The sequence below is a fragment of the Megalobrama amblycephala genome, linkage group LG12, assembly GCF_018812025.1.
Source record: "Megalobrama amblycephala isolate DHTTF-2021 linkage group LG12, ASM1881202v1, whole genome shotgun sequence".
NCBI classification, from domain to species: domain Eukaryota; kingdom Metazoa; phylum Chordata; class Actinopteri; order Cypriniformes; family Xenocyprididae; genus Megalobrama; species Megalobrama amblycephala.
In genome coordinates, this window is record NC_063055.1 from 4700256 (window position 1) to 4727500 (window position 27245).

At 35.8% G+C, this 27245-nt stretch overlaps 2 protein-coding genes across 2 annotated transcripts in view; both read left to right on the forward strand.

The window, feature by feature from the left end:
- The first annotated feature begins 973 nt into the window (after window positions 1-973).
- On the forward strand, window positions 974-6772 carry tmem230b (transmembrane protein 230b). The gene is made up of 4 exons (XM_048210533.1): window positions 974-1188; window positions 1388-1475; window positions 3062-3187; window positions 6010-6772. The coding sequence occupies exons 2-4, from the start codon at window positions 1395-1397 to the stop codon at window positions 6148-6150; spliced, it is 348 nt and encodes a 115-aa protein (XP_048066490.1). The 5' UTR covers window positions 974-1188; window positions 1388-1394; the 3' UTR covers window positions 6151-6772.
- A 1083-nt stretch (window positions 6773-7855) lies between these two features.
- igsf9b (immunoglobulin superfamily, member 9b) overlaps window positions 7856-27245 on the forward strand; it is a 54012-nt gene continuing 34622 nt past the window's right edge. The window contains exons 1-3 of the mRNA XM_048208995.1: window positions 7856-8352; window positions 21875-21969; window positions 26126-26332. Coding sequence (XP_048064952.1) covers window positions 21909-21969; window positions 26126-26332 — 268 coding nt within the window. The 5' untranslated portion in view covers window positions 7856-8352; window positions 21875-21908. The remainder of the gene's footprint in view (window positions 8353-21874; window positions 21970-26125; window positions 26333-27245) is intronic.

Below are 27245 nucleotides of genomic sequence, written 5' to 3' on the forward strand. Positions count from 1 at the left end.
TCATTTCTCTGCTTTTCGCTCATTGTTACTTTTCAACCTTCAACGCAGTTGAGCAAACATTCGGAAACAGGGGAAAAGAAGAAATAGATGCATCTGCTGTTGTATTTATTTCTTTTAAGCAAGCCAGACTGTTCATCATTAAGTGATGAAATGTTTCTATAGTGATTTGACAGCATTCAGAGACATATTCAAAGGCATATTCATCTCTGTCTATATGAAAACGTGTGACCTTACATGCTGGTTTCAAGAGTTAAATTAACTTTAACTGTCTTAGGGAGTTTCTTTCTTAGGATATCACACCTAGACCCACAACCTGTACCATTTTGTAAAAAAAATAAATAAATAAATACAATACAATATTTTTTGTCAATATTTTGGGCAAATTCTAATTTTAAGAACAAAAGTAGCCTACTTACTGCATTTTGCGATATTTGTGCAAAATATAATAAATTAAATTAAAATATTTTACATGTAATATTTATGAAAATATGTGACCTTACATGCTAGTTTCAAGAGTTAATATTAATTAAACATTTACATACTAACCTGTGCCTTTTGGTAGAAATACATAAACATTAGTTTTTGTTTTTTATGACAATATTTTGGACAAATTCACATGAGTAATTGTAAGCGTTTTTCAATATTTATGGTATCATATATTGATATTGCTTATTGTTCATTTGACAATGATTTGTTTAGTTATTTTTTAATTGGATGATGACACGTGCATCTATATTACTTTGTACGTCTTATAAGACCTTTTATAAGACCTTCTAAATTTAATAATTAGATAATCACCGAATCCTTTATTTAAGTATATTGTTTATATATTATATAAAACTCGCTTACCAAAGACTGGTGGTAATCAATAACAAGTTTCTCTATGATAATGATAGAGCTCCCTCATGTGGTTTTGGCAGCGTATTCAAGGCGCATGCGTAGTTTGAAGTGAACCCGGAAGACACCAGTAGAGGGCGCATGCGTGCTTCACACATCCGGAAGCAATAGGTTTATAAACATAATCTCATGTGCGACTGTCACAACTTGACATTAATGGCGTTTTTAATACATATGAGCTTAAAATGACTGTGAGAACGGAAATATAATTTTTTTTTTCTTGTGACTCGTAACGTTACTTCAGGAAAATTCGTCATCAGACTATTTTGAGGCTGCAATATCAAATTAAAGGTAATTTAGAAAGCAAGTTACAGGTTAAACATGTTTATTTGGACACGTTGACATGTAAATATCTCTTCTACATACTACCATTAAAAATGTTCCACCTGATTTAAGTTAGTAGTTTAGTCATAGATAACAACATATGACTTGATTATTGTTTTCATTCGTGTGTGTTTATTAAGTATTAAAATATGCTTTTGAATCCGAGTGAGAAGATGCCAGCTCGAAACACGATCAACACTGGAGTCAGATACTCCAAACTAGCGAGTGATGATGACGGATATATTGATCTGCAGGTGAGAGAGAGAGAGAAAAGGCTTTTAATGCGCTTAAATGCGTATATCAGTGTTGCTCACTTTAATATTAGCCATTTCCAGGTTGTATTTACATATCTATTTATTAATATGTCTGCTTTTCTGTCTGTCTGTCTGTCTGTCTGTCTATATGTATGTCTTTTTATATCTGTGCATGTATGTATGTATGTACAGTGGTGCTCAAAAGTTTACATACCCCTTGCAGAATCTGCAAATTGTTGATAATTTTAACAAAATAAGAGGGATCATGCAAAATGTGTGTTCTTTTTTATTTAGCACTGTCCTGAATAAGATATTTTGCATAAAAGATGTTTACACATAGTAAAAAAATAGCTGAATTTATAAAAGTGACCCATTCAAACATGTACATACCCTTGATTCTCAATACTGTGTGTGGTTACCTGATGATCCACGACTGTTTTTATGTTTTGTGATGGTTGTTCATGAGTCTCTTGTTTGTTCTGAGCAGTTAAACTGAGCTCTGTTCTTCAGAAAAATCCTCCAGCTCCTGCAAATTCTTCAGTTTTCCAGCATGTTTTGCATATTTGAACCATTTCCAGCAGTGACTATGTGATTTTGTGATCCATTTTTTTACACTGAGGACGACTGAGGGACTCAAACACAACTATTAAAAAAGGTTCAAACATTCACTGATGCTCCAGAAGAAAACACGATGCATTAAGAACCAGGGGGTGAAAACGTTTGAACAAGATGAAGATGTCCAAATTTGTCTTATTTTGTTTAAATATCTAATTTTTTCATTCAGTACTGCCCATCGGAAGCTACAGAAGATACTCACATAGTTCCCGGAAGACAAATTAAGTAAAATTTATCTTGATCTTCAAATTCAAAAAGTTTTCACCCCTCGGCTCTTAATGTATCGTGTTTCCTTCTGGAGCATCAGTGAATGTTTGAAACTTTTTTAAATAGTTGTGTTTGAGTCCCTCAGTCGTCCTCAGTGTGAAAAGATGGATCACAAAATCACACAGTCACTGCTGGAAATGGTTAAAATATGCAAAAATGCTGGAAAACTGAAGAATCTGCAGGAGCTGGAAGATTTTTTGGAAGAACGTTGGTCAGTTTAACTGTTCAGGACAAACAAGAGACTCATGAACAACCATCACAAAACATAAAAACATTCGTGGATCATCAGGTAACCACACACAGTATTGAGAATCAATGGTATATACATTTTTGAACGGGTCACTTTTATAAATTCAGCTATTTTTTTGACTATATGTAAACATCTTTTAGGCAAAATATCTTCAGGACAGTACTAAATAAAAAAGAATACACATTTTGCATGATCCCTCTTATTTTGTTAAAATAATTAACATTTTGCAGATTCTGCAAGGGGTATGTAAACTTTTGAGCACAACTGTATTTATCACACATAGTATTATATTTATACACTTAACTTCACTTCACATATAAACAATATAATATATGTAATATTAGTTTAATCACACACAAATCATTGCAGAAATTTCAAAATGTTTTACGTATTTTCCGTGTACTGCTCTTGACTGAAATGCATTAATATTGAGCATTGTTCTTTCTCTTCTCAGTTTAAGAAGAGTCCACCTAAAGTCCCTTATAAAGCGATCGCCCTGGCAACCGTTCTGTTCCTCATCGGCACCATACTGATCACCATCGCATCGCTCCTGTTAGCAGGATACTTTGAAGTTAATGATGTGAGTGCCGTAGCACATTATTATAGCTCTGCTCTTACAGATTGTGCCATTATTAGCTTTTCATTCAGATATCGAGAAAAGTTCTTCATGCATCGGTTAGTGTGCATTAGTTTGATTTCATAGGGCTGTTGTTTTATGTTTTCTAGTTACACAATCCTAATAGCCTCAGGAGCATTTGCAGCGTGAAAGCATTTCTCATATGTAAAGCAAGGTTTTCTGCATTCTGTCAAACTAATGTTAAAAGCATAGCAGAGGAAAACACCACAGGCTTCACACAGTCTAATTGTGTTTTCCAGGCAGCCTTATTTTACTATTATAAGAATCAGAAAGAGCTTTATTCCCATTGTTTACACACACAAGGAATTAGTCTTGGTGACAGGAGCTTCCAGTGCAGAAGAAAGTACAAAGTTCAGACATGCATAGGAATTACACAGTAGAAATGAAATATAACAATAATATAAGAAAACAAAAATTTAAATAATGCAATATAATGCAGTAGTAAAAATATAAAATTGCTTTAATAAATGTACAGGTATGTTATTTATTAATATACTATTTATTAATATTTTGAATTTTCTTTTATATTTTTATATTCAGTTTTCATTTTTGTTTGAGGTTTAGCAATTTTGTTATGTGCTTGTGTTTTATTGTTATTTCTATACAGCTTTAATTTATTTTGGTAACAATTTACTTTAAGCCTTTATATATAATGCATTATAAAAGTATTTTTAATGTATTAATTATTCCTTGTAATGCACCTTATAAAGCATTGTATGATATGAATAATTGTAACCACAGTTATAATACATTTTAATACTTATCTATTCATTGTTACGCCTTTAGAAAGTATAAAGTGCATTAAAACACGTGACAAACAACCAATTTCAGATGTAACAAGGAATCTGCAAATATTACAATTCATTTTAACTTTGGTTACAATTATTTATGAAAAGATATAATGCATTATAAGAGACATTATGAATACCTTTTATAATGCATTATACACAAAGGCTTTAAGTAAAGCGTTACCTTTATTATTATTTCAGTTTTAGTTTTATTAATCAAAGCAATTTAGAAATTGGCTTATATCAAAATTATAAAAAAAAAAAAAAAAAAAATCCAGTTATCACAAATTATTTGAAAAGACTTAAAGGGGTGGTTGATTATGATTTCACTTTTTTAATTTTAGTTAGTGTGTAATGTTGCTGTTTGAGCATAAACAACATCTGCAAAGTTACAACACTCAAAGTTCAATGCAAAGGGAGATATTTTCTTTTACAGAATACGCTTTTTAAGGACTACAACAAACAGCTGGTAGGGACTACAACGAGCTTCTTCCTGTGTTGGTGACATCACAAACCCCAAAATTTACATAAACCCCGCCCCCAAGAACACACAACAAAGGGGATGAGGCCATGTTGCTTTAGAGAAGAGGAAGAGTTGTTGTAGTAGAGTGTTGTTGCCATGCCGTCATTTTACGCCGGACTGCTTCACAAACGAGGGTCAATTCAACACTGGATTTACACAAAAGATTAACCTGACGGCACATGCTAGTGGATGAGTTGAATCAACTCCACAGCAACTACATACATTTATCCACTAACCATTCAGAAACGTCCAGTTTCATTCTAAAAGTTGTAACTTCTTCTTGAGTCTCTCCATCAGTGTCGACTCCGGTTTGAACAATGTAAGGCTGAACACCGTTACTGACAATCCTCATTTTGGCTGCGTGAGATTCTCCAGCTTTGTTGTTGTTGAGCAACCGAAGCATGAGCTGTTAAAGCTCCGCCCTCTTCTGGAAAGGGGGCCGGGAGCAGCATCTCATTTGCATTTAAAGTGACACACACAAAAACGGCGTGTTTTTGCTCAAACCCTAATAGGGGAAAATTTGACAAGCTATAATAAATGATCTGTGGGGTATTTTGAGCTGAAACTTCACAGACACATTCTGGAGACACCAGAGACTTATATTACATCTTGTGAAAAGGGGTGTAATAGACCCCCTTTAAATTTATTGGTCAAAATGTGAGAACTCTCTGAGAAGGACATTTCCTCTAGCCTCAGAGTAAGTTTTATGGCTAAATGCATGGCCATATATTCAGTCAGTCAGTTTAGCATCCTACATTGAACGTCTGGAAGTGTTTTATTGAGTGGCAGAATGTGGTGAGATTACGTCCTTGCTGTGCAGCACCTGATGTGGAGGTTAATCCTCCAGATTTAGTAACACCGCTCTTAAGAAACCCCTCCGTCTGTGGCCTGTCCTATATTTCTTGAGTTAGTCCAGCTAATGGAGCTCAGATCACAGAACCCAGACTAGAGCTTCATGTTGAAAGAGCAAACATTTTCATTCAGTCTAACAGCATGTATTATTTTCCTACTACATTCATACTGCAGTAGAATGTGCCTCAAAGGACTGAATTTGACATCTGCATTTTGAATGACTATGTGACAACAATTGAATATGACCTTATTTGGAAATAGCCCTGATATGTATCTGATTTGTTTGAACAGTCACGTTGAAATTAGTGTGATTTTTAACTTGACATTCATTGTGCACTATAAAGAATCTATTGAAATGAATAAATTGATGCATTAAAATACAAAATACTCTGAAATGGGCTAAATTTATAGGGTCACTTGAACAAAAAAATGTGTTTGAGCTGATATTAAGAAAACAAGATTGCACTATAGATTGATCAGTAGATGACAGACTGAGAGGTCCTCAGAAATCCACCTATTTTTGACAGTTTTTAATGAGCTGTGCACATATTTGACCCGGCGGGCAGTTAAACTCAACTCTCCTGTCTCTCTGTCACTCACAGCACCGTGATCGCACCATCCCTGTCCTGATTATTGGAATCCTGGTCTTTCTTCCTGGGTTTTACCACCTGCGCATCGCCTATTACGCCTCCAAGGGTTACCGCGGTTATTCCTACGATGACATCCCTGACTTTGACGACTGAGCGACAGGGACGTACTGTCAGCCTGCTGATGTGACAGAGATCTGAACCTCGTTTTCCTGCCGCTGATGTCTGCCACGTCACAATGACTTGACAGACTTTTTTTTTTTTTAATTTTCATAGACTGAGAAGGTGGTTTGATTTCATGAACTAGTTTGTTTCATGTGAGGAATATCATTTCATCAGGGATTTCATACCATTATTTGTCATTGAAACAGGTCACAGTTCAGTTGTTATATCAGTAGGCTGTAGTGAGTTACAGGTCTTTGCAACAAGCAAGAAAACCTACTCAAAACATGCCACGTGCTGTTTTATATTTTACACATATTTTGATGGATTGCAGAAGGGTTGAAATCTGTCATTAAGGATGTGATATTTGCTCATTTTTCAGGATTGGTCTTAACACGCTAGTAAATTTTACCGTTTTAAACTGTCCTTAAAAATGGAAAGCAAAAGGGTTTCATTTTTAATTTAAGTAATTTAGTGTATGACATGAAAAAAAGGCATTACTGCAAACTTTCCATGTTTATGTTTGATGTCATGCCACTGGATATAACTTATTTTAATTTATGTGATTTTATTGCCTTTACAGAGAATGCTTTATGATTAAATCATCTGCTTTAAACTGATTGTTTTCATAATTGCACGATTTAGAAAATCTCTGAATTGTTCATTGTCAGTTTTTGTTGTTGGTGGTCAACTTGCGCCCCCATGTGGGTCAGAAATGAACTTGTGCTCAAAATAACAGCAGTAAAATTCTTTTGTTTGATAAACAAACATATTTTAAAACTAGCAAACAGTATGTTATAAAAAGCATAAGATAAGGCATCTCTTTTCTAATCTGAATATCATATTGGATACATAATGTTGAGATGAGAAAAAAATTTGGCTGATCAGTTTTACATTTACTGAATATGAAGTGAATGAAATGATCCACCAAAAAGAAATGTCAAATTCTACACTAAAAATGCTGGGTTAAAAACAACCCAAGTTGGGTTGAAAATGGACAAACCCAGTGATTGGGTTAAATTTCTGGCTTAAAATGAACCCTAAATAGGTTGGACACATAATTACTAGAGGGAACAATAAAAAAAGTGTATAAAAAACATTTAATAATAAGCAATTTAATAAATGTTTATTGTTTAATTATTATTCATTAAACTTATAAAATAAATGTTCATTTATTAAACATTAATAAATGTTAATTTCCAACATACTTTGAGTTCATTTTAAGCAAACAATACAGTAATTTTTAAACAATAGTTGAGTTAAATAAAAACTACCCAGCAGGTTGGGTCAAACATTTAACCCAAATGTTGGGTTGTTTTAACCCAGCATTTTTTAGAGTGTAAAACATGTATAAACAGCAGATAAAAATAATAAATAATACTAAAATAATAAAAAGATAAATAATAGCTTGAATCTTTTGTTAATAAAATCTCACATTTTAAATCATCAAACTCTGGTGTATCAGGTGTTACATTATTATTGAAGGCTAATAATGTCCAAAAAGCACAATACATTTGTTATCAGGTTATGAACACAAATAATTAGTACTGTCAAAAGTGAATCTCAATGTAATATAAATAAATACTGAACCATTATCATTTAAATTGCTTAATATTTTGTTGCAATAAAGCCTTTTTTATACACTAATGAACTTTTCCTTTCACAACCAGTAGAGAGAGAGAGAGAGAGAGAGAGAGAGAGAGAGAGAGGCTTGTAATGTGAATGTGAGTGAATGAGCAGCAGGTCCACAATGTTGCAGCGTGTTTCGCACCGTCTGTGTTTGTAACGACATGGACTGAACAAACTTCACTGGACTGAAACTGAGAGACGGAGACCGCGGGAAACTTCACACATGAGGATATTCACTTCAGCTGGAGCACAAACAACGACACTGTTTAACGCAGACGACAGGTTTAACCTGCAAACAAACCCACGGAACTTACATGTTTGACGCTGAAGAAGAACCAAACCTATCAAAGCAAATGAAGTTTTAAAGAGCCGCTGGATTCACAGTAACATTGTCGATACTCCACACAGCGGGCTCTGGTTTTGTTCAAGCGATTTCTAAAGTATGTTTAAGACTATCTTAAGCGTTTTGAGGAATATTTGTTGCAACTTTCAAGTTGAGGAAAAACCATAGAGCCATCGACGGAGTGACACCTCCAGTTCATCATCGCAGTCAAGTGCCTCAGAAAGGTAAAACAAACACACACATGCATATATAAGTAGACATATTGCAATCGTTTGCGCCAGCAGATGTTATCCTGTCAAGATGCATAATTCATAAATCAGAGCTGCCATTCATATGTTTGAGCTTTCAGTTTGAATTATGATGCTCTTATCTTGCATGCAACATCTGAAGATGCTGTTTAGTTGCAGGTTTTTGTTCTTCAAGGCTGTATTTCTGTTTTAAAGTGATGTGTTTTCTGGGGAGGTTACAGGCTGCACGTGAGAACAATGACCAGCACACAGTCTCTCTCTCTGAGAACATGCTGGATATCAGTCCAGTCCAATACTGACACCTTATTCAGAGTACTGTGTTAAACTGCAGGAAATCTACTGCAGTATATACTGCTTTTTATTAGTATTATTAGTAGGCCTGTTGTATTTCAAAGGGCACTTTGGCTGTTCAAGTGGCTTTCCATAAAATTGGCACCTTGTTCAACTCAAATTTATTCACAGAGAACATTTAAAAATGACAATTTGTGATTTTTACAATGATTTATGTATAGTAGAATTAAAGAGAATTGGTGAGGTGTACAAATATTAGAGTATTATTCTGATATATATTAATATATATTATGAAATATTATTGTATTATCTAAAAAAATGTATTTTTTATTAGTAGTATAGGATTAAAATAAAAATAAGGCATGAAAAAACACAATCTTTTAATCTTTTAATTCAGAGATTTGTCTTTTTCAGATGCTGACACCAAAGTGAAATAAATAAATAATATATTTAGATATTAGAATAATACATTATAGTATAATATTTATTATATAGAATATTAGAATAATATTCTAATATTCTTATACCTTATGTCTTTTCATTTTACTTTTACTATAATATATATATATATATATATATATATATATATATATATATATATATTTCATTATTAAACTTGGTTTCACATAAGTGTCACTAGCTAAAAAACACAAATTTGTGAATTAAAGTTAAGTTTGTTTAACTTTAATTCACAGATTTGTGTTTTTCAGCTGATGACTATATATATATATATATATATATATATATATATATATATATATATATTAGTAAAATAAGGAGACATAAGGTATAAGAATATTAGAATATTATTCTAATCTATATAATAAATATTATAGTATAATTTTAATATCTGAAGACATTATTTATTTATTTTACATTGGTGTCAGCATCTGAAAAAGTCAAATCTCTGAATTAAAATTTGATATTTTCATGCCTTATTTTTATTTTAACCCTACTTCTTCATTATGTCTACCCTTGTATATTAACGCTTTGGGTTCCAGAAAAGCGCATTATAAATAAAATGTATTATTATTATTATTATTATTATTATCTGGAGCACATTGTGATGTTTAGTTATGTCATTTATGATTAGTCATTTCCCCATATGACCTATATTATTTGACCCCTGCAGGTATTTCAGGATGGCCTTCTAGCCTTGTATATGCATTGGAAATATTTGATCTTTAATGGCTTGATATGCAATCTTATCATGATTTGTCATGGTTTCCTGCATCTGATTGGCCATATACATGTCAAAAGATAAGAGAGCTATATTTCAGACAAGAGAAAGCTTGAGCTGTATGAATATAAATGTCTTTACGGTTACTGTTTGCCAAACATAAAGCTAACTAAAGCTGTTTAACCAGTCTTGCTTGGATTAGTTTGTGGGATACTTTGGTCATTGGGTCATGCCCAACAATGTCAGAATGAATAGCTTAACCTGGACTAGAGTGACTGGTGAGCATCAACGTCAGTGCGGCTTCAGCGCAGAGATTTACTGACTTACCTTCTGCTCATGGTCTCATGTTCTCATATTGATATTACTGACCCACATTAGACAGTGTTTTGATATACACACAGCTGCTGTAAGATCAAAGGTTGCAAGGAAAAAAATTGTGTTGTCAGGGTTATCTTGATAACTTTAAGCATTTTTTGTCCTCTTCTTGTCTGCCGTGCACACAGTAATAATGTTAGTGCAACAAACATAGATTTGTTTCTTCTCGAGATAATATTTAGAGGTGTTTGATAAAGCGAATATCACTATAGAGTTCATGCCCATTTGTCAGCGGCCTTGGTTCTGGAACTTTTTTATCATTAATTTTTCCCATAGGGCTTTTTTTTTTTTTTTTTTTTTTTTTTTAAAGGGTCTGTTAAAGCAGAACTAAGTAACTTTTTTTACCTTCATAAATAGTTTTCTAAGTCCTTACGATGGTTAACTGACTTGTAGTGGTTTGAGGCGAGCACTAACCCCCTCTGGCACGTCTATGCCAGAATACAGCACTTGCAAGTTGAGCTGCACCAACCCGACACAATCTCGCCTCATGTTCACGTTCACGCGAGAGTGACAAAATGCTTTACGGTAATTCAAAAACAATGTATATATTATGACTTTATAAGACAATTTCGAAAATTACCCACCTCCATCGAGTGTACTGTATTTGCAAATCACCCACCTCCTCTTTCTTGTACTGTATTTGCAAAACTACTGCGCTGGTGAGCGTTGCAGTCGTTGTAGTCCAGAGCTGCGCTTGGAGTATTTACGACAGTGTGATTCACTGAAGGAACCTGTAGGGGGAGCTTCGCAAATCTTACTGAGTTCCGCTTTAAAGAGGTATAACCAGTGAACCAAACCAACCAGCTATGAGGTTAATCACAACATTATGATCTATGATTTGAAGCAAAAAAAAAATTTGAAATAAGACATAATAGTGACATCACTAACCCTAAAATTTATATAAACCCTGTCCCCGGGAAAACAAAAGAAAGGGGGTGAGGCCATGTTGGGCTGCTTTAGAGAAGAGGAAGAGTTGTTGTAGTAAAGTGTTGTTACAATGTCATCATTTTGACTGCGTGAGATTCTCCAGCTTTGTTGTTGTTGAGCAAAGAAGCGCGAGTTGTTAAAGCTCCGCCCTTTTCTGAAAAGGGTGCCGGGAGCTGCAGCTCATTTGCATTTAAAGGGACACACAAAAACTGTGTGTTTTTGCTCACACCCAAATAGAGGCACATTTAACAAGCTATAATAAATGATCTGTGGTGTATTTTGAGCTGAAACTTCACAGACACATTCTGGGGACACCAGAGACTTATTACATCATGTAAAAGGGGTCCCCTTTAAAGGATTTAGAGGATTATAGGTCCCCTTTAAAGGATTAGTTCACTTTAAAATGAAAATTATCCCAAGCTTCACTCACCCTCAAGCCATCCTAGGTGTATATGACTTTCTTGTTTCTGATGAACACAATCGGAGATATATTAATAGAGTACCTCAGGGATGACGCATTTTTGTAGGCAAAACCCGGAAGCAGGTTAGCATTTAAGGACTTCCGGTTCCATCTCCCTAAAGTCTATGGTCCATTTTTTGAATGGGTTTTTGCTAAATCGCCTGAAATAAGGTCTGTGGTTAACAAAGCCTCTAAATACTTTCACGTTTTGATCAATGACGTTGATCCGCGACCATGGTGTGCTGTAGTCCGTTTATAGCCTACTGTTAGCCTTTTAAATCTGACGACTTTATTTAGGCTTCAAAATCTATAAATGTTGTGTTATCTTGTAAAGATTATCTTGATAGACAAAACGTGTAAGTGTCATAACCCATTGTTAAACACAGAGCTTATTTTCTGCGATTTTCCAAAAGTCTATGAAAAATGCATAGGCTTTCAACCGAGGGAACCTGTGCGCCGCTAACTTCCGGGTAGGCCTACAAAAACACGTCATCCCTGAGGTACTCTATAAATATCCTGACACATCCGAGCTTTATAATTGCAGTGATGGGGATCAATGAGTATGAGCTGAAGAAAGTGTTTCCATCCACATCCATCCATCATAAACATACTCCACATGGTGAAGTGATGTGTTTGTGTAAAAAAAAAAAAAAAATCCATATTTAACAAGTTATGAAGTAAAATATCTAGCTTTCTGTGCCTTCCGTGTTCAAGTTACGAAAAAAATGCTTTTCCTGTAAGTTGAATAGGGAAGGCATAGGACATAGCGTTAGCTTTTTGAACTGCAACAGTTTTTCACTTTCTTTGTAAGTAGGATACGGAAGGCGGTTTGGTGGAAGCTAGATATTTTACTTCATAACTTAAATATGGAAAAAAAAATGTACACAAATGCATCGCTTTGCTTCAGAAGGATTTTTTTAACCCCTCGGAGCCATGTGGAGTATGTTTATGATGGAGGCACTTTCTTCAGCTCATACTCATTGATCCCACTCACTTCCGTTATAAGGCTCGGATGCGTCAGGATATTTATTAATATATCTCCTAGAATCATGGCACTTTTGCATGGCCAAACTTGCATTCCATGTACCGTGTTCATGTTTAGGTTTTCTTGCTTTAGTCATAGTTTTTGTCCTTTGACAATTTAATTTTAATTTAGTCAGTATGTCATATTCATAGATTTTTTTTTTTTTTTTGTCATATTCATAGATTTTTTTTGTTGTTGTTGTTGTTAAAAAAATTAACATTTTGCAGTATTATTGTCCCCCCTATTTTAATCAATAGTATGTTTTATAAACTTATATTGCATGCTGTACATGAGTTCACTATAATTGACCCCTCATCAACTTGTTTTCTTTTAGTACCTAACCAGATTATTTAGAACTAAAAGCAAAAGAATAGCTTGGAAGGAGATTATGTTCATTACTGCTACTGCAATCTATAAATGGAAGTATTGTGTGCAGGCTCAGGGTAATACTGAGATCATGCCTTGTTCATGCATGGGAAAGTCACAAGACCAGGTTTGGGGTTTTTACCTCACAGATCTACTTGGGTGGTGGTAGTTTCATTTCATTTCTGCACTCGAGAGAAATCAAAGCTGAAGCTGTTGCAGAAGTCAAAAGCCTCTTGAGCTGTATTTGGCAGCAGGGCTCCTACGGGTGTTTAATAGACACATCATGTCATCAAGTTATATTTCCTGATTTATATTGCACCTGGTATGTGCCAAGATGCTACTTAAGATTTCTTGCAATCCCAGATGTTGTACTTCACTGCCACTGGCTGGTCTGCACATGTCAACATCATCATTAATGTTCAGTCTGGTTATTGTTAGCGTACATCTGATTCTGCTGTGATTACTCTAAGTGGTATATGAGTGTCTCCACAGCAGGTACAGATCAGGATAAACCTTCCCTGAAGGCTCCTAATGGTGGTCCAAATGAAAAAAAAAAATCTAATGAGCCCCTATTAACTGTTTACCTGATTACCAAGACAGGAGGTCGGTACTTATGCAGGAACAAAATGATGTTTCACTGTGCAAAGCTTCGATTAAATCAGGAATCTCAATGTAGCTTGATATTGTAGCCCGAAGGAAGTAACAGTATTCAAGGGAAACTCAACAGAAAATGGATTTTTAATTAATTTTATAGTGAGATATATATATAATGTGAAAATATGTGTGGTGTTTTCCATATATATATATATATATATATATATATATATATATATTATTTTATTAAAAAAAAAATTCTGGAGAAAATATGTGTGGTGTTTTCCATTAGTGTTGTTATTGTTAATTAAAACTTAAACTATTAAAATTTTTCATTCATTAAAATAAAGCTGAAATAAAAGAACATTTAAATATTAGATGAAAAACTTAAAGGATTACAGTAGTTCACTTTAAAATGTAAATTACCCCATGATTTACTCACCCTCAAGCCATCCTATTGGTGTATATGACCTTCTTCTTTCAGACAAAAACAGAGTTATATTAATAATCACCGATGCTCCCAAGCTTTATAATGGCAGTACACGGAAACCACCTGTTTGAGGCTCAAAAAAGTGCATCCATCCATCATAAACATCCCCTCGGGGAGTTCTGAAACGAAGCGATGCATTTGTGTAAGAAAAATATCCATATTTAACATGTTATAAAGTAAAATAACTAGCTTCCACCAGACCGCCTTCCGTATTCAAAGTGTAACGCCTCTCACAGTCCAAAATGCTTACACTACGTCCTACGCTTCCATATTCAACTTACGAAACAAGTGTAACTGACGGAGCTAGTTATGTATCTGTGTAAGCACTTGGAGAAGAGCGTCAAAAATGTCTATTTACAACATGTTTTTGAAGCGTTGATCATTGTAGCCAATCACAGACATACAGTACAGTTCAAAAGTTTGGAACCACTAAGATTTTTAATGTTTTTATTAGAATGATTTCTGAAGGATCATGTGACACTGAAGACTGGAGTAACGATGCTGAAAATTCAGCTTTGCATCACAGGAATAAATTACTTTGTCAAATATATTTAAATAGTACACAGTTATTTTAAATTGTAATAATATTTCACAATATTACTGTTTTTACTGTATTTTTAATTAAATAAATGTAGCCTTGGTGAGCAGACGAAACTTCTTTTAAAAACATTAAAAATCTTAGTGGTTCCAAACTTTTGGACTGTACTGTGTGTATATATATATATATATATATATATATATATATATATATATATATATATATATATATATATATATATATATATATATATATATATATATATATATATATATATATATATATATATATATATATATATATATATATATATATATATATATATAGACAAAAACAGAGTTATATTATTAATTACCGATGCTCCCAAGCTTTATAATGGCAGTACACGGAAACCACCTGTTTGAGGCTCAAAAAAGTGCATCCATCCATCATAAACATCCCCTCGGGGAGTTCTGAAACGAAGCGATGCATTTGTGTAAGAAAAATATCCATATTTAACATGTTATAAAGTAAAATAACTAGCTTCCACCAGACCGCCTTCCGTATTCAAAGTGTAACGCCTCTCGCAGTCCAAAATGCTTACGCTACGTCCTACGCTTCCATATTCAACTTACGAAACAAGTGTAACTGACGGAGCTAGTTATGTATCTGTGTAAGCACTCGGAGAAGAGCGTCAAAGATGTCTATTTACAACATGTTTTTGAAGCGTTGATCATTGTAGCCAATCACAGACATATCTGTTGAGTGTGTGAACACAATGGCCAATCAGAGGTGTTTAAGAATCTGCTCAACAGCTCTTAAAATGCTAGGGGGAAATGCTGGTGTTGTCACATTTTTTAAAAATTTCAGTACCGAAGTCTGTATTTTTGACAACACTAGTGTGAACCCGGCTTTAGCTTATTGGCATGATATTTCCACCGTTAGTATCCACCCACCCCTAGAAATGCCACCATAATGCCACAGGAAGATTGTTGGCTTACTGTCCTTCCTCTGACCGAGGTCATCCTGCTTGGCCTGTGCTTTCGCCCTGTGGCAGCCTGGATCATCCAGGATTAGCTGCAGCATAATACAGCTGCTAATCAGGCTGTTTCTGCGACTAGCTGTCTACGCTGTTCACTCCATTAAAGAGCAGATGTACAGTGCTTTACCTTTCACCTGCCTGTATTACAGACACACATGAGCTGCTTTCACATGGTCCTCAGTGATGTTTTTGCACTAGGGCTAATATGTAGTGTTATAATATGTAGTATTATTTATACTAGGGCTGTCAGGATTCCTTGATGAAATTTGAGTACTTGATTTTAAAAAATCCTTGATTGCAATTTACACATGTCAAGTAACTGGCAAAATACCGGAAGTGGGCATTCCACGGAAGAGAATCCATGAACCGCATTATTAGACCATTTTCTAAGGCTGCACAATGTATTAAAACCATTTAAAAACCATACTATAGCATAGTGCTATTGTGAATTCAATTAAATAAATATATGCCCTTCGGGTTTAATTTATGTGCTTTAAAGGAGTCCTTGATCATGATTTCACTTTTTTAACTTTTGTGTGTAATGTTGCTGTTTGAACATAAACAACATCTGCAAGTTATGACGCTCAAAGTTCAATGCAAAGAGAGATATTTTTTCTTTTAAAGAATTCACTGTTTAAGGACTACAACAAACAGCTGGTAGGGACTACAACGAGCTTCTTCCTGGAGTTAGCGACATCACAAACCCCAAAATTTACATAAACCCCTCCCCTGAGAACATGCAACAAAGGGGGTGAGGCCATGTTGGGCTGCTTTAGAGAAGAGGAAGAGTTGTTGTAGTAGAGTGTTGTTGTCATGCCGTCATTTTACACCGGACTGCTTCACAAACAAGAGTCAATTCAACGCTGGATTTGCACAAAAGATTAACGTGACGGCACATGCTAGTGGATGAGTTGAATCAACTCCACAGCAACTACATAAATGTATCCACTAATCATTCAGAAACGTCCAGTTTCATTCTAAAAGTTGTAACTTCTTCCTGAGTCTCTCCATCAGTGTCGACTCCGGTTTGAACAATGTAAGGCTGAATGCCGTTACTGACAATTCTCATTTTGGCTGCGTGAGATTCTCCAGCTTTGTTGTTGCTGAGCGACCGAAGCATGAGCTGTTAAAGCTCCACCCTCTTCTGGAGCAGCAGCTCATTTGCATTTAAAGGGACACACACAAAAATGGCGTGTTTTTGCTCGCACCCAAATAGTGGCAAATTTGACAAGCTATAATAAATGATCTGTGGGGTAATTTGAGCTGAAACTTCAGACACATTCTGAGGACACCAGAGACATCTTGTGAAAGGGGCATTATAGGTCCTCTTTAATTATTTGCATGCGTGTAGGTTATGTGCATCTCAGAGCGGCTCTGTTCACAGTAAATGCTGCTCCACATGAACTGTTATCATTTGCGTGGAGAGCGTCTCAAACTCCATCTCTGCATATGCTGTGAGTTTGGGCTGCTTTTAATGTTTATCTGGGAACGCAATATGCGCCATTTTATCATATTTGTAAGGTAAATCATCATTTATAAACCTACACCAGTACAGCTTTAGTAGTAATTTAGTAGTACAATTTAGTAGTAATAGTAGTAACAGTACACGCATTGCATGCGTGTTTGTTAATACATTTGTATGGACATTAAACACTGAACAGGTGTTATCCTCACCGGACGAGTAAACGCCTCATTTGACTTTCAATCCCTGATCAAGTTGGTTCAAACTTCCGTTTTCTGATCACAGTTCACCTTTTAATACTCTGAAACGTGTTCAGGTCATCACTTCAGAAATATAAAGCCAACACAAATACCTCGGTCAGCGTAGCTAAGAGTGACATGCCACCTATGGCGAGGATAACTCGAACACATTGCTCCTAATGCGATCAAAATGGCAAGTGGCCCAGCAAACAGCTTTATCCGGAGTACTGTTAATTGAATTGAAGACATGACAGACTTGATCACAGCATTTACAGAGCGTATTTGGTATATTTGCATGATTCATATGATGGAGATGTAACCGTGCTACTTAATTCAGTTAGTGTGTTGAGGCTGTGAACTAACAAAGAAGATCAGCCTGAAGCTCCAGAGGTGTGCCAGCTAGATTGAGATTGTCTGCTATCTGCTTAAGCTGGTCCAAGTGGACACACACTTGGGTCAATAACAGATGGTACACGTCTTAACCGGTTTAGCACGAAACAGCAAGTGGCAATGTGATTGTTTTCGGATAGTGTGCCGGAGACTTTTTATTAAGCAGCCTTGCCAGTCAAGGACAAGATCAAAGATCAGACGGTTAGCAGAGCATGTTCCATCATGCCCTAGGACCTTAGCCTGTCTTAAGCATCTGTTTCAGATACTCCTCCTCTTGAAGATGAGAGAAGGTCATTGGTAGGGCTTGGTGATATGAAGAAAAATGCTTAATATTTCTTAGCCAAGAAGTAATAGCAATAAATAACACCAGTAATAGGCTATTATTAACAGCAAATGGTTTGTAAAAACTGAAAATAACAGTCCCTTTCAGCCTGTCATCATCATGCAAACATGAAATATCAAACATACAGTAGTGGTTCTTTACAGGTTTTTGCATTCCGTTGCACTATTTTTCCTATTGTTTTTATGTTTGGTGGACATGTTTAGCTGTTGCACACTATTTCGCGTCTTTTGCAGCGTCTCGCCCATGAAACGGCATTCTTAAAACGTGGCGGTCAAAAAATAAATAAATTCAACTTGCATTTAATAACTTTGCTTTTCTCCCCCCATTGCACTGCCTGTGTCTCTTTTTTTTCAAAGCAATAAAGCATTTTTGAGTGAAAAGCCGCTTATGTGCTTTTTCGTTTTAAACGCATAACTTTTGCTACGGTTACGCCTGTTGTTTACACTACTCCGGCATTTTCGACCTTCAAAAATGGAGGCTTTTGAAAACGCTGCAGAACGCCTTTTAGTTTGAAAACGCGTTTGCGTTTCAGTGTTAACGAACAAAAACGGAGACTTTCGAAAACGATGGCTTGGCTGCCCATGTTCGCTCTGCATGTCCTTGACGACCGTGCATAACATGGACACTGAACTGCAATCTTTGCTGGCTTTGTTGTAATTTTTTTTTTGCAAAATGCTTTCAAATTCAAACACTTCTGTGTGCTTTCAAACGCTGCCATGCATTGATCGTTGTAGCAATCACAGACATATATGTTGACACAGTGGCCAATCAGAGGTGTTTTCGAATCCGCTCAACAAGCTCAAAGCGTCACATTTTTAAAATTCCAGTATCGAAGTCAATACTTTTGACAACACTAAATTTCACATATTCACAAACAAGCATAACACAAAGGGCATTCTGGGTTGAGCGAGGGTCGAACTTTAATGAATGGAAAGTTCAAAAGAACAGCATTTATTTGAAATCTTTTATAACATTATAAATGTCTTTACTATCACTTTTGATCAATATAATGCTGCTTTTCTCAATAAAAGTATTAATTTCTTTCAAAAGCAATCCTACTGTCCCCACACTTTTGAACAGTAGTGTATCTCTCTTTATGTGCCATGTAACAAACTTTGATTTTGGCATTGAGTGTTTCTACAAATTCACATTAGTGGTCAACCAATATTGGATTTTAATGATTTATTCTTAAATTATGACATTTACTCCCCCAATCCTTAAAATGCGGTCGCCACAGAGCACAAGTTCTTGACTTTTGTTGCAAAGTTGAAATCTTTTGGCCTGAGTAAAACACACCTGGAGTCTCTTTCTGACTCTCAGGCTTTGCTCTCTGTCTGTCTTTCACTGCTTGCACTTCTCTCTCTGAAAGACACTTTCACAAGGAGGCCTTGTTCAACAGCTTGACGGTAAGAGACTCCACGCAGAGGGACACAATGCCCTGCCCTCATCTGGCACCTCTTAAGGCCGGTTTCAAGATCAGTTCATATGGCCTGAACCCTGTTTGAGCCTTTTATACAGACAAATGAACTGCTGACTCCAGAACAGAGGCTTGATTGACATGATTGAAGCCATGGGATTGTGACTTTTTTTGGATCTGTGCACATGACTTTAACAAAGCGTAAATGAAACGTTTTTCAGTTTATTTACAGTATGACTTTACTTATACAATATTTGTTGATCAGTGATCTTTGCTAAGTAAAGCATCACATTTGCTGTTGTTCATACTTGTCGTTAATGATTTGAAGGAAGTTCTGTAACTCATCATGCACCATTTGTGCTACTTCTTAACATGGGATAAGAGAGAATATTTTAAAAGTAACAAAATATACACTTCCCCTTGTAAAAAGGATATTTTTTCTAGACACCAAAAGCATTTTCACACTCTAAAATTTCCAAATGGAGGATATTGAGGTGGAAACAGCGCAAGTGAGTGCTTTATTTCATACCTGTGGTTGCTCTGAGACTGTAACTTTCCACTGCGTTGTGGAAATCTGTCTTGTGATTTGGGCTGGAAAAAACTGAGATGAGCGATTTGAATTCCCCTCATGAAAGTTGATGAGTTTGGCATGTTTACTTGATCCACCAAATCTGTTACCTTTTATTAAATAGATCCTTATGTGTACCTCAAATTTTTGTGCATTCTCTTAGATAAATGTGTGCAGAAACACAAAACCAACCGAAACATGTTTGCATGCTTTTCGCCATTGCGCATGTCTTCTTAAAATAGCCTCCTCCTCCAACTTCGGCTTTAATTAACTTAAAGTAATAAGCTGGTATTAGTGGCTTTGAATGGTCGACGTGGGAGATGGGTTGGGGAGATTTTCCTGCTCTCAGGTACTCAATCATACGAATGGATGTTTGCCAGCGCTGTATTAAACCAAACTCTGCTTTCATTTCCAGGCACTTTGCAGGGAAACTCCTCCACAATACTGGAGAGAAATATTGAACGGAGTGGAGAGTTGATTTTTGTAAGCCACGGGGTGTGTTTGCTTTCTGGGTCACTGTCGGGTGATGTTTGAGACAACAAAGAGATTTCATGATGGTTGTCTCTGTAGTTAAAAGAGTTTACATTAGTATTGCTCATGCAGCTATTAGTATTGCATGCCATGTAACTCATCCTGCAGTTTTGCACAGGCAAATAGCACTAACATTTTCATAAAAGAAAAAACAGGTCAACTAAATATGAAAACCAATCTCCAAAGTGTCAAAAAGCACCATAATTGTAGTCCACGACTCTTCTTTTGTGAGAAATAGACCCGAAAGAGCTGAGCTGCACTGTAATGTCAATGTGTCATGCAAAGAAAAGGGATTAATTCAAACTATAGTCTCACATTGCCAGAATAAATACGGAAAAAGTACTGGCAGCTCATTACCCGGACATTATCCAGTAATTTTACTGACATTTCCGTTAACCCTAAAACTAACCCTAAAAATATTTTCATGATTTGTTAACACAACATTTTTTTTCTTTTGTCAAATCAACTTAGATAATTAATGTGGTTCAGATAACATAATATTTTGAGTTTCTTTTGATTAAACCAATCGCCTTCATTGTATCAACTCAAATTTTTAATTTCAATGAACTCAAAATTTTATGGCAACCAGGTAACTTAAGTTAAACCAACAATTCTTCTTTATAGTTTAGGGCTGCAACAATAAATCGATGCTTCGCGAATCGAGAAATGATTCTTGATTGATTCTGAGATTTTCCGAAAACATCGCGATTCTCTCTCAAATCGATTCTGAGCTTAGTTTTTAAGAGCAGATGGCACTGCGTGCTTTAGAAACAGCTGTACTTTGCTTGCTTTCAATTCCTTACACACACCACTTAAACCTAAAATAATCATTCATAAAGTTTGAAAAGGTTAGAGTGAATTACAAGGGTGTTCGCAGTGGGCTGTTTACATTAATCTCACGTCATAAAAGCATTCTGAGGTGCAAGTACTCAGTTGAATGCACGAGCGCTCTTCTTCATCGGTATTTGAGCATGCGGTTAAAAACTAGGCTAGAGCGCCATCTGCTGTTAAAAAAAAAACTAAGCTCAGAATCAATTCCGTCAAATTAATACAGTACATTGTGCCTGGCTGCAGTTCACTTAATGGCCACCGGTGTCGCTAATAACAAGGGTTTCTCAATTCTATTATAGTCCCTTTAAATTATAACATGAGATGTGTGTAATGGATTAACTGTTTAAAGAACATAACACTCTGAACCGGAAAATATAATGTTGTCTTATCATAATGAGGAGCTGGCAAAGAGTTCTCGGGACTGACTTCCGTGTGTGCCTTTGTGTTTCAGGTGGGGTATGTGTGATGGTATGTGAGAGTTTACCATGGTACAGAAGAAACTCTGGCTTCTGAATGTCACCATCGCAGCCGCCCTCTTTTTACTGTGTAAGTACATCTTCGTCCTCAAAAATCACAGTATTTGGATGCTTTATTCACTTAAATGTGTAAATATCGTTGCATTAGAACAAGTGTCTGTATGTGCATGTCTCAAATGCTGCATCATTTTCTTTTTCTTTCTTTTTTTTGGTCAAAAAGTTAAAGAATATAATAAATTACACTTGATTTAATATTTTATGTAATTCCAACATTTTTATGTATATCACAGCTGTTCAAATACTTTTTAGGGCCAATTATCATACTTATTGATTAAACCATGAATTATGTTGCATTTCACAAAAAACATTTTATTTACTTGTTAAAGCCAATTATTCTGGCTGCTCCACTGTAAATGAATGCTTTTGCCTCTTTCAACATTAAGTTTTTTCACACACCATCTGTTTTCTGTCCATTTGTGTCTGTTTTTTCTCTCTCCATGATTCCTCTGCTGGTGTTTGTAGACATGACTACAATATCACAGCACACCAGGGGTTTAGTTCAGCCTGTTTACTCACAGAACACGTTCGGTGGAGGGGTTAATTCCCATTCGTTAACGAACAGGCGACCCTCTATGTTCCTTATGGCACGCAACCTGTCCTGGGGCAAGCAAGAGCATTTGTGGTGTTTGAGCTGGTATTTAGCAGCAAACACCCCAAACATTTGGGGGGAATGGGGATCAAATCCTCACTGTAAAAAAATGAAATCTGCAAATCCGGATTTAGATCAATCTGGGATTTAGATTTCCCTTCTCTCAAGGCACGGGGTGTGGGAGTCTTAGGGGTGGCTGGCCATGTGTGTGCCCCAGGGGCTCTCAGTACAGAGGCAGGGCGGGGAGGTTGTGGTTCTTTCAGAGAGCGTCATCTTTGAGAGATTACCGCTAATCGCAGGCGAGACGAGGTGCATGGAGCAGCTCTGGCACAAGGGAGGGTGACGGGTGCAAAACTGCCCAAATGCATTTGCATCTTGTGAATTTGAGATGTTTGTATCTCTCTCACAGTCTAGTGTGTAAATGGGGGAATCTCACAAAAATGTCCAGGCCAAGTTTTTAGGACCTTTTTTTTCTTTTCCTTCCCAATTCTCATTACTCTAATGCAAAGAAATCGCATTCTCTTCACTCTTAGTTGAAAAACAAGATAAACTATTTATTTATGTGTTGTATTTGTAAAGTAAAGTCATAATTATACATTATGGTAGTATTTGTTGTACTTTTGTTTAATGTACGGGATGATTTTCATTACTGTAAGGTAATGAGAATTAGAATTTGGTGCAAGTGTTCTTATCAAGAAAATAATATTTTTAAATTATTATTTATATAATAACATAAATCATATATTATATTAATTATAATATATTATATATTTATATACAATATTTTCTTTAATGCTTTTTATTTACATATATTTACAACTGATTTATTTTCCTTTTTAATGTAATCAACCTGGATTGTTTCCCCCCCCCCTCCTGTGAGTTTCACCCTAATAAGGCTTTCTTTGTCTGTCCCATTGGGAGAAAGTGTCACAGACGTTCTTCATATTAACATGCTGTATGTTAATTTACATGCATGTCATCTCTCCTGCACCCCACCCCCCTTTAATCTGGATTTGCATTCGCCCCGCTTTAGTGTGTGTTTTTGTGACATCACCCTCCTGCTTCTCTTTTGTGTCTTGTTTTTCTCAGTCACACTCTCATTTTCCATCTCACATTCTCCTTTTGGCTCTTGTTCCTGTCTGTGTCCTGTCATGCCTCTATTGCTTTCTCCAGGACATCAGAACTGCTGGTTTTATCATTGAGTACATACTGTAAATGCAGTACTTGCCTCCAATGACAAATATTGGAGTTTTGCACCCTGTGGGTTTGATCTATGTGCTGTGAGCGCAAACTGAAAACACATGTCAGGCGACAAATGCAATGGGTTTGTTGTTTGTTCCTTGTGATGTGTTGTTTCTGCTTACTATCTTAAGAAGAACTAAATTAATTTATCCGAAAAAGCTTTGGAAGGTCACATGTTTAATTGTGTTTCTGAATTGGATTACTCAAAATAAGTGCCTTGTTTGAGCTGTATCCTCTTCTCTCCCTGCTGAAAACCACCAACATAATAGTCGACATAACCAGCTTCACCAGCTAAGCTTTGCTGACTAACAAGCTCAGCACGCCTATGCTCGTTCACCATCTTGACCAACCCAAAACCACTGCTGACCAGCACTAACCAGCAGAAATCCATCTGGACCAGCTCTAAAACAGAATAAACCAGTATGGACCAGCTCAAATATACAGCTAACCAGCAGAAATCCATCTGGATGAAATCTAAACCAAAATAAATCTATCTAGTCTAGCTCAAAACACCAGCTAACCAGCATAAATCAATCTAGACTGAGCAATAACCAGCAAAAATCCATCTGGACTAGCCCTTAACCAGAATAAATCAGTCTAGACAAGCTCAAAACCACTGCTAACCAGCATAAATCAACCTAGACCGGCACTAACCTGCAAAAATCCAGACTAAATTGGTCTGGATCAGCTCAAAACTACTGCTAACCATCATAAATCAGTCTAGACTAGCACTAACCAGCAAAAATCCAGATTAAATCGGTCTGGACCAGCTCAAAACCACTGCTAACCATCATAAATCAGTCTAGACCAGTACTAACCAGCAAAAATCCATCTGGACCAACTCTTAACCAGCATAAATCAGTCTAGACCAGCACTAACCCGCATACATCCATCTGGATCAGCTCTAAACCAACATAAATAAGTCTGGACTAGCACAAAAAAACACTGCTAACCAGCATAAATCAGTCTAAACCAGTGCTAAGAAGCAGAAATCCATCATGACCAGCTCTAAACCACTGCTAACCAGCATAAATCAGTCTAGACCAGCACTAACCTGCAAAAATCCAGACTAAATTGGTCTGGACCAGCTCAAAACTACTGCTAACCATCATAAATCAGTCTAGACCAGCACTAACCAGCAAAAATCCAGACTAAATCGGTCTGGACCAGCTCAAAACCACTGCTAACCATCATAAATCAGTCTAGACCAGTACTAACCAGCAAAAATCCATCTGGACCAACTCTTAACCAGCATAAATCAGTCTAGACCAGCACTAACCCGCATACATCCATCTGGATCAGCTCTAAACCAACATAAATCAGTCTGGACTAGCACAAAAAAACACTGCTAACCAGCATAAATCAGTCTAAACCAGTGCTAAGAAGCAGAAATCCATCATGACCAGCTCTAAACCACTGCTAACCAGCATAAATCAGTCTAGACCAGCACTAACCTGCAAAAATCCAGACTAAATTGGTCTGGACCAGCTCAAAACTACTGCTAACCATCATAAATCAGTCTAGACCAGCACTAACCAGCAAAAATCCAGACTAAATCGGTCTGGACCAGCTCAAAACCACTGCTAACCATCATAAATCAGTCTAGACCAGTACTAACCAGCAAAAATCCATCTGGACCAACTCTTAACCAGCATAAATCAGTCTAGACCAGCACTAACCCGCATACATCCATCTGGATCAGCTCTAAACCAACATAAATCAGTCTGGACTAGCACAAAAAAACACTGCTAACCAGCATAAATCAGTCTAAACCAGTGCTAAGAAGCAGAAATCCATCATGACCAGCTCTAAACCACTGCTAACCAGCATAAATCAGTCTAAACCAGTGCTAAGAAGCAGAAATCCATCTGGACCAGCTCTAAACCACTGCTAACCAGCATAAATCAGTCTAGACCAACACTAACCTGCATACATCCATCTGGACCAGCTCTAAACCATAGCTGACTGGCATAAACCAGTCTAGACCAGTGCTAAGCAGGAAACATCCATCTGGACCAGCTTTTAACCAGAGTAAATCAGTCCGGACCAGCTCAAAACCACTGTTAACCAGCATAAATCAGTCTAGACCAGCACTAACCCGCATACATCCATCTGGACCAGCTCTAAACCAACATAAATCAGTCTGGAACAACTCAAAATCACAATTAACCAGCATAAATTAATCTACACCTGCTCTAAACAGCCTAAATGGTTTGAAAAAGCACTAAACCAGTACTATCCAGCATAACTCAGTTGGACTAGTATGGAAATGGAAAATCATGGAAAATTTGAGTTGTGCAGAATGAGTTCACATGTGTATGTTTGTGTTCCACAGGTTCTTCTCTGAGCGCTGAATCGGTGGTCCGGGGAAGGGTCGGGGGTTTTGCTGAGCTGGACTGCAGTCTGACTCCTCCATCAGACGGGGCCACCACTCCAAATCTCTTTCCCTTACATGTGGTAGAGTGGGTCCGGCTGGGATACAACGTCCCCATCCTCATCAAATTCGGCGGCTACACCCCACGAGTGCATCCGAACTACAAAGGTGAGTGTCACCTTAAACATAAATCAGTTTTCCATTAATCCTGCAGGAGAGATACTGCCTGAGGGGACGGAGGAAGTGATGCCGCCGTTAGACTTTTATGAGTTTGAATTTTATGTGCTTTGTCTTTGGAGCTCACAGTGATATTTATAACTTCATTATATTAATGTCAAAAAGGGCTGCACGATTTGGAGAAAAATTCCAATAGTGATTAAAAATTTTTTTTTTTTTTTTACAAAAATGTAATAATAATAATAATAATGTTAATTATAATTGTTTGGCCAAAAATATAATCAAATTAAAATAATAATAATAATAATAATAATAATTATTATTATTATTATTATTATTATTATTATTGTTATTATTGTTATTGTTATTAATTATAATATTGACCAGAAAATTGTTATATATCTCAATGTGACTATATAAAATTACTAATAATAGTAAAAATAATAAGAATTATTATTAATAATAATGTTGTAGGTTTTTGTGTCAGTATTATTATTATTATTAATAATAATAAGAAGAAAAAGAGACAAAAATGTGTTTATATATTATTTATTACAATTATAAACTGTGCAATTGTTTTTATATATTTATCAAATGTTATATTTTTATTTAGTTTTATTTATATTGTTTTTTTATTTTGTATTTTTTTTTATTAATATATTAAAATTGTGTTTGTGTATATACAAATACTTATATAATAGCCCAAATAAGATTTTACTAAAATATATATTAATATTATTTCTTATTATTATGAATATAATAGATTATAATAGTATTATAGTTATTGCGTGAAAAGGGAGAAATGCATTTTTGCATGTTGGTTATCAGACATTTAAAAATTATGTACAAAAATGTAGTGTTTATACATCAATATGACTATATACTACTACTAATAATAATAATA

Bases quoted from the DNA above. Each gene is read 5' to 3' on its own strand.
- tmem230b (XM_048210533.1), top strand. From the start codon at position 1,395: ATGCCAGCTCGAAACACGATCAACACTGGAGTCAGATACTCCAAACTA. The intron at 1,476-3,061 runs GTGAGAGAGAGA...TTCTCTTCTCAG, and splicing joins ACGGATATATTGATCTGCAG to TTTAAGAAGAGTCCACCTAA. The intron at 3,188-6,009 runs GTGAGTGCCGTA...TGTCACTCACAG, and splicing joins GATACTTTGAAGTTAATGAT to CACCGTGATCGCACCATCCC.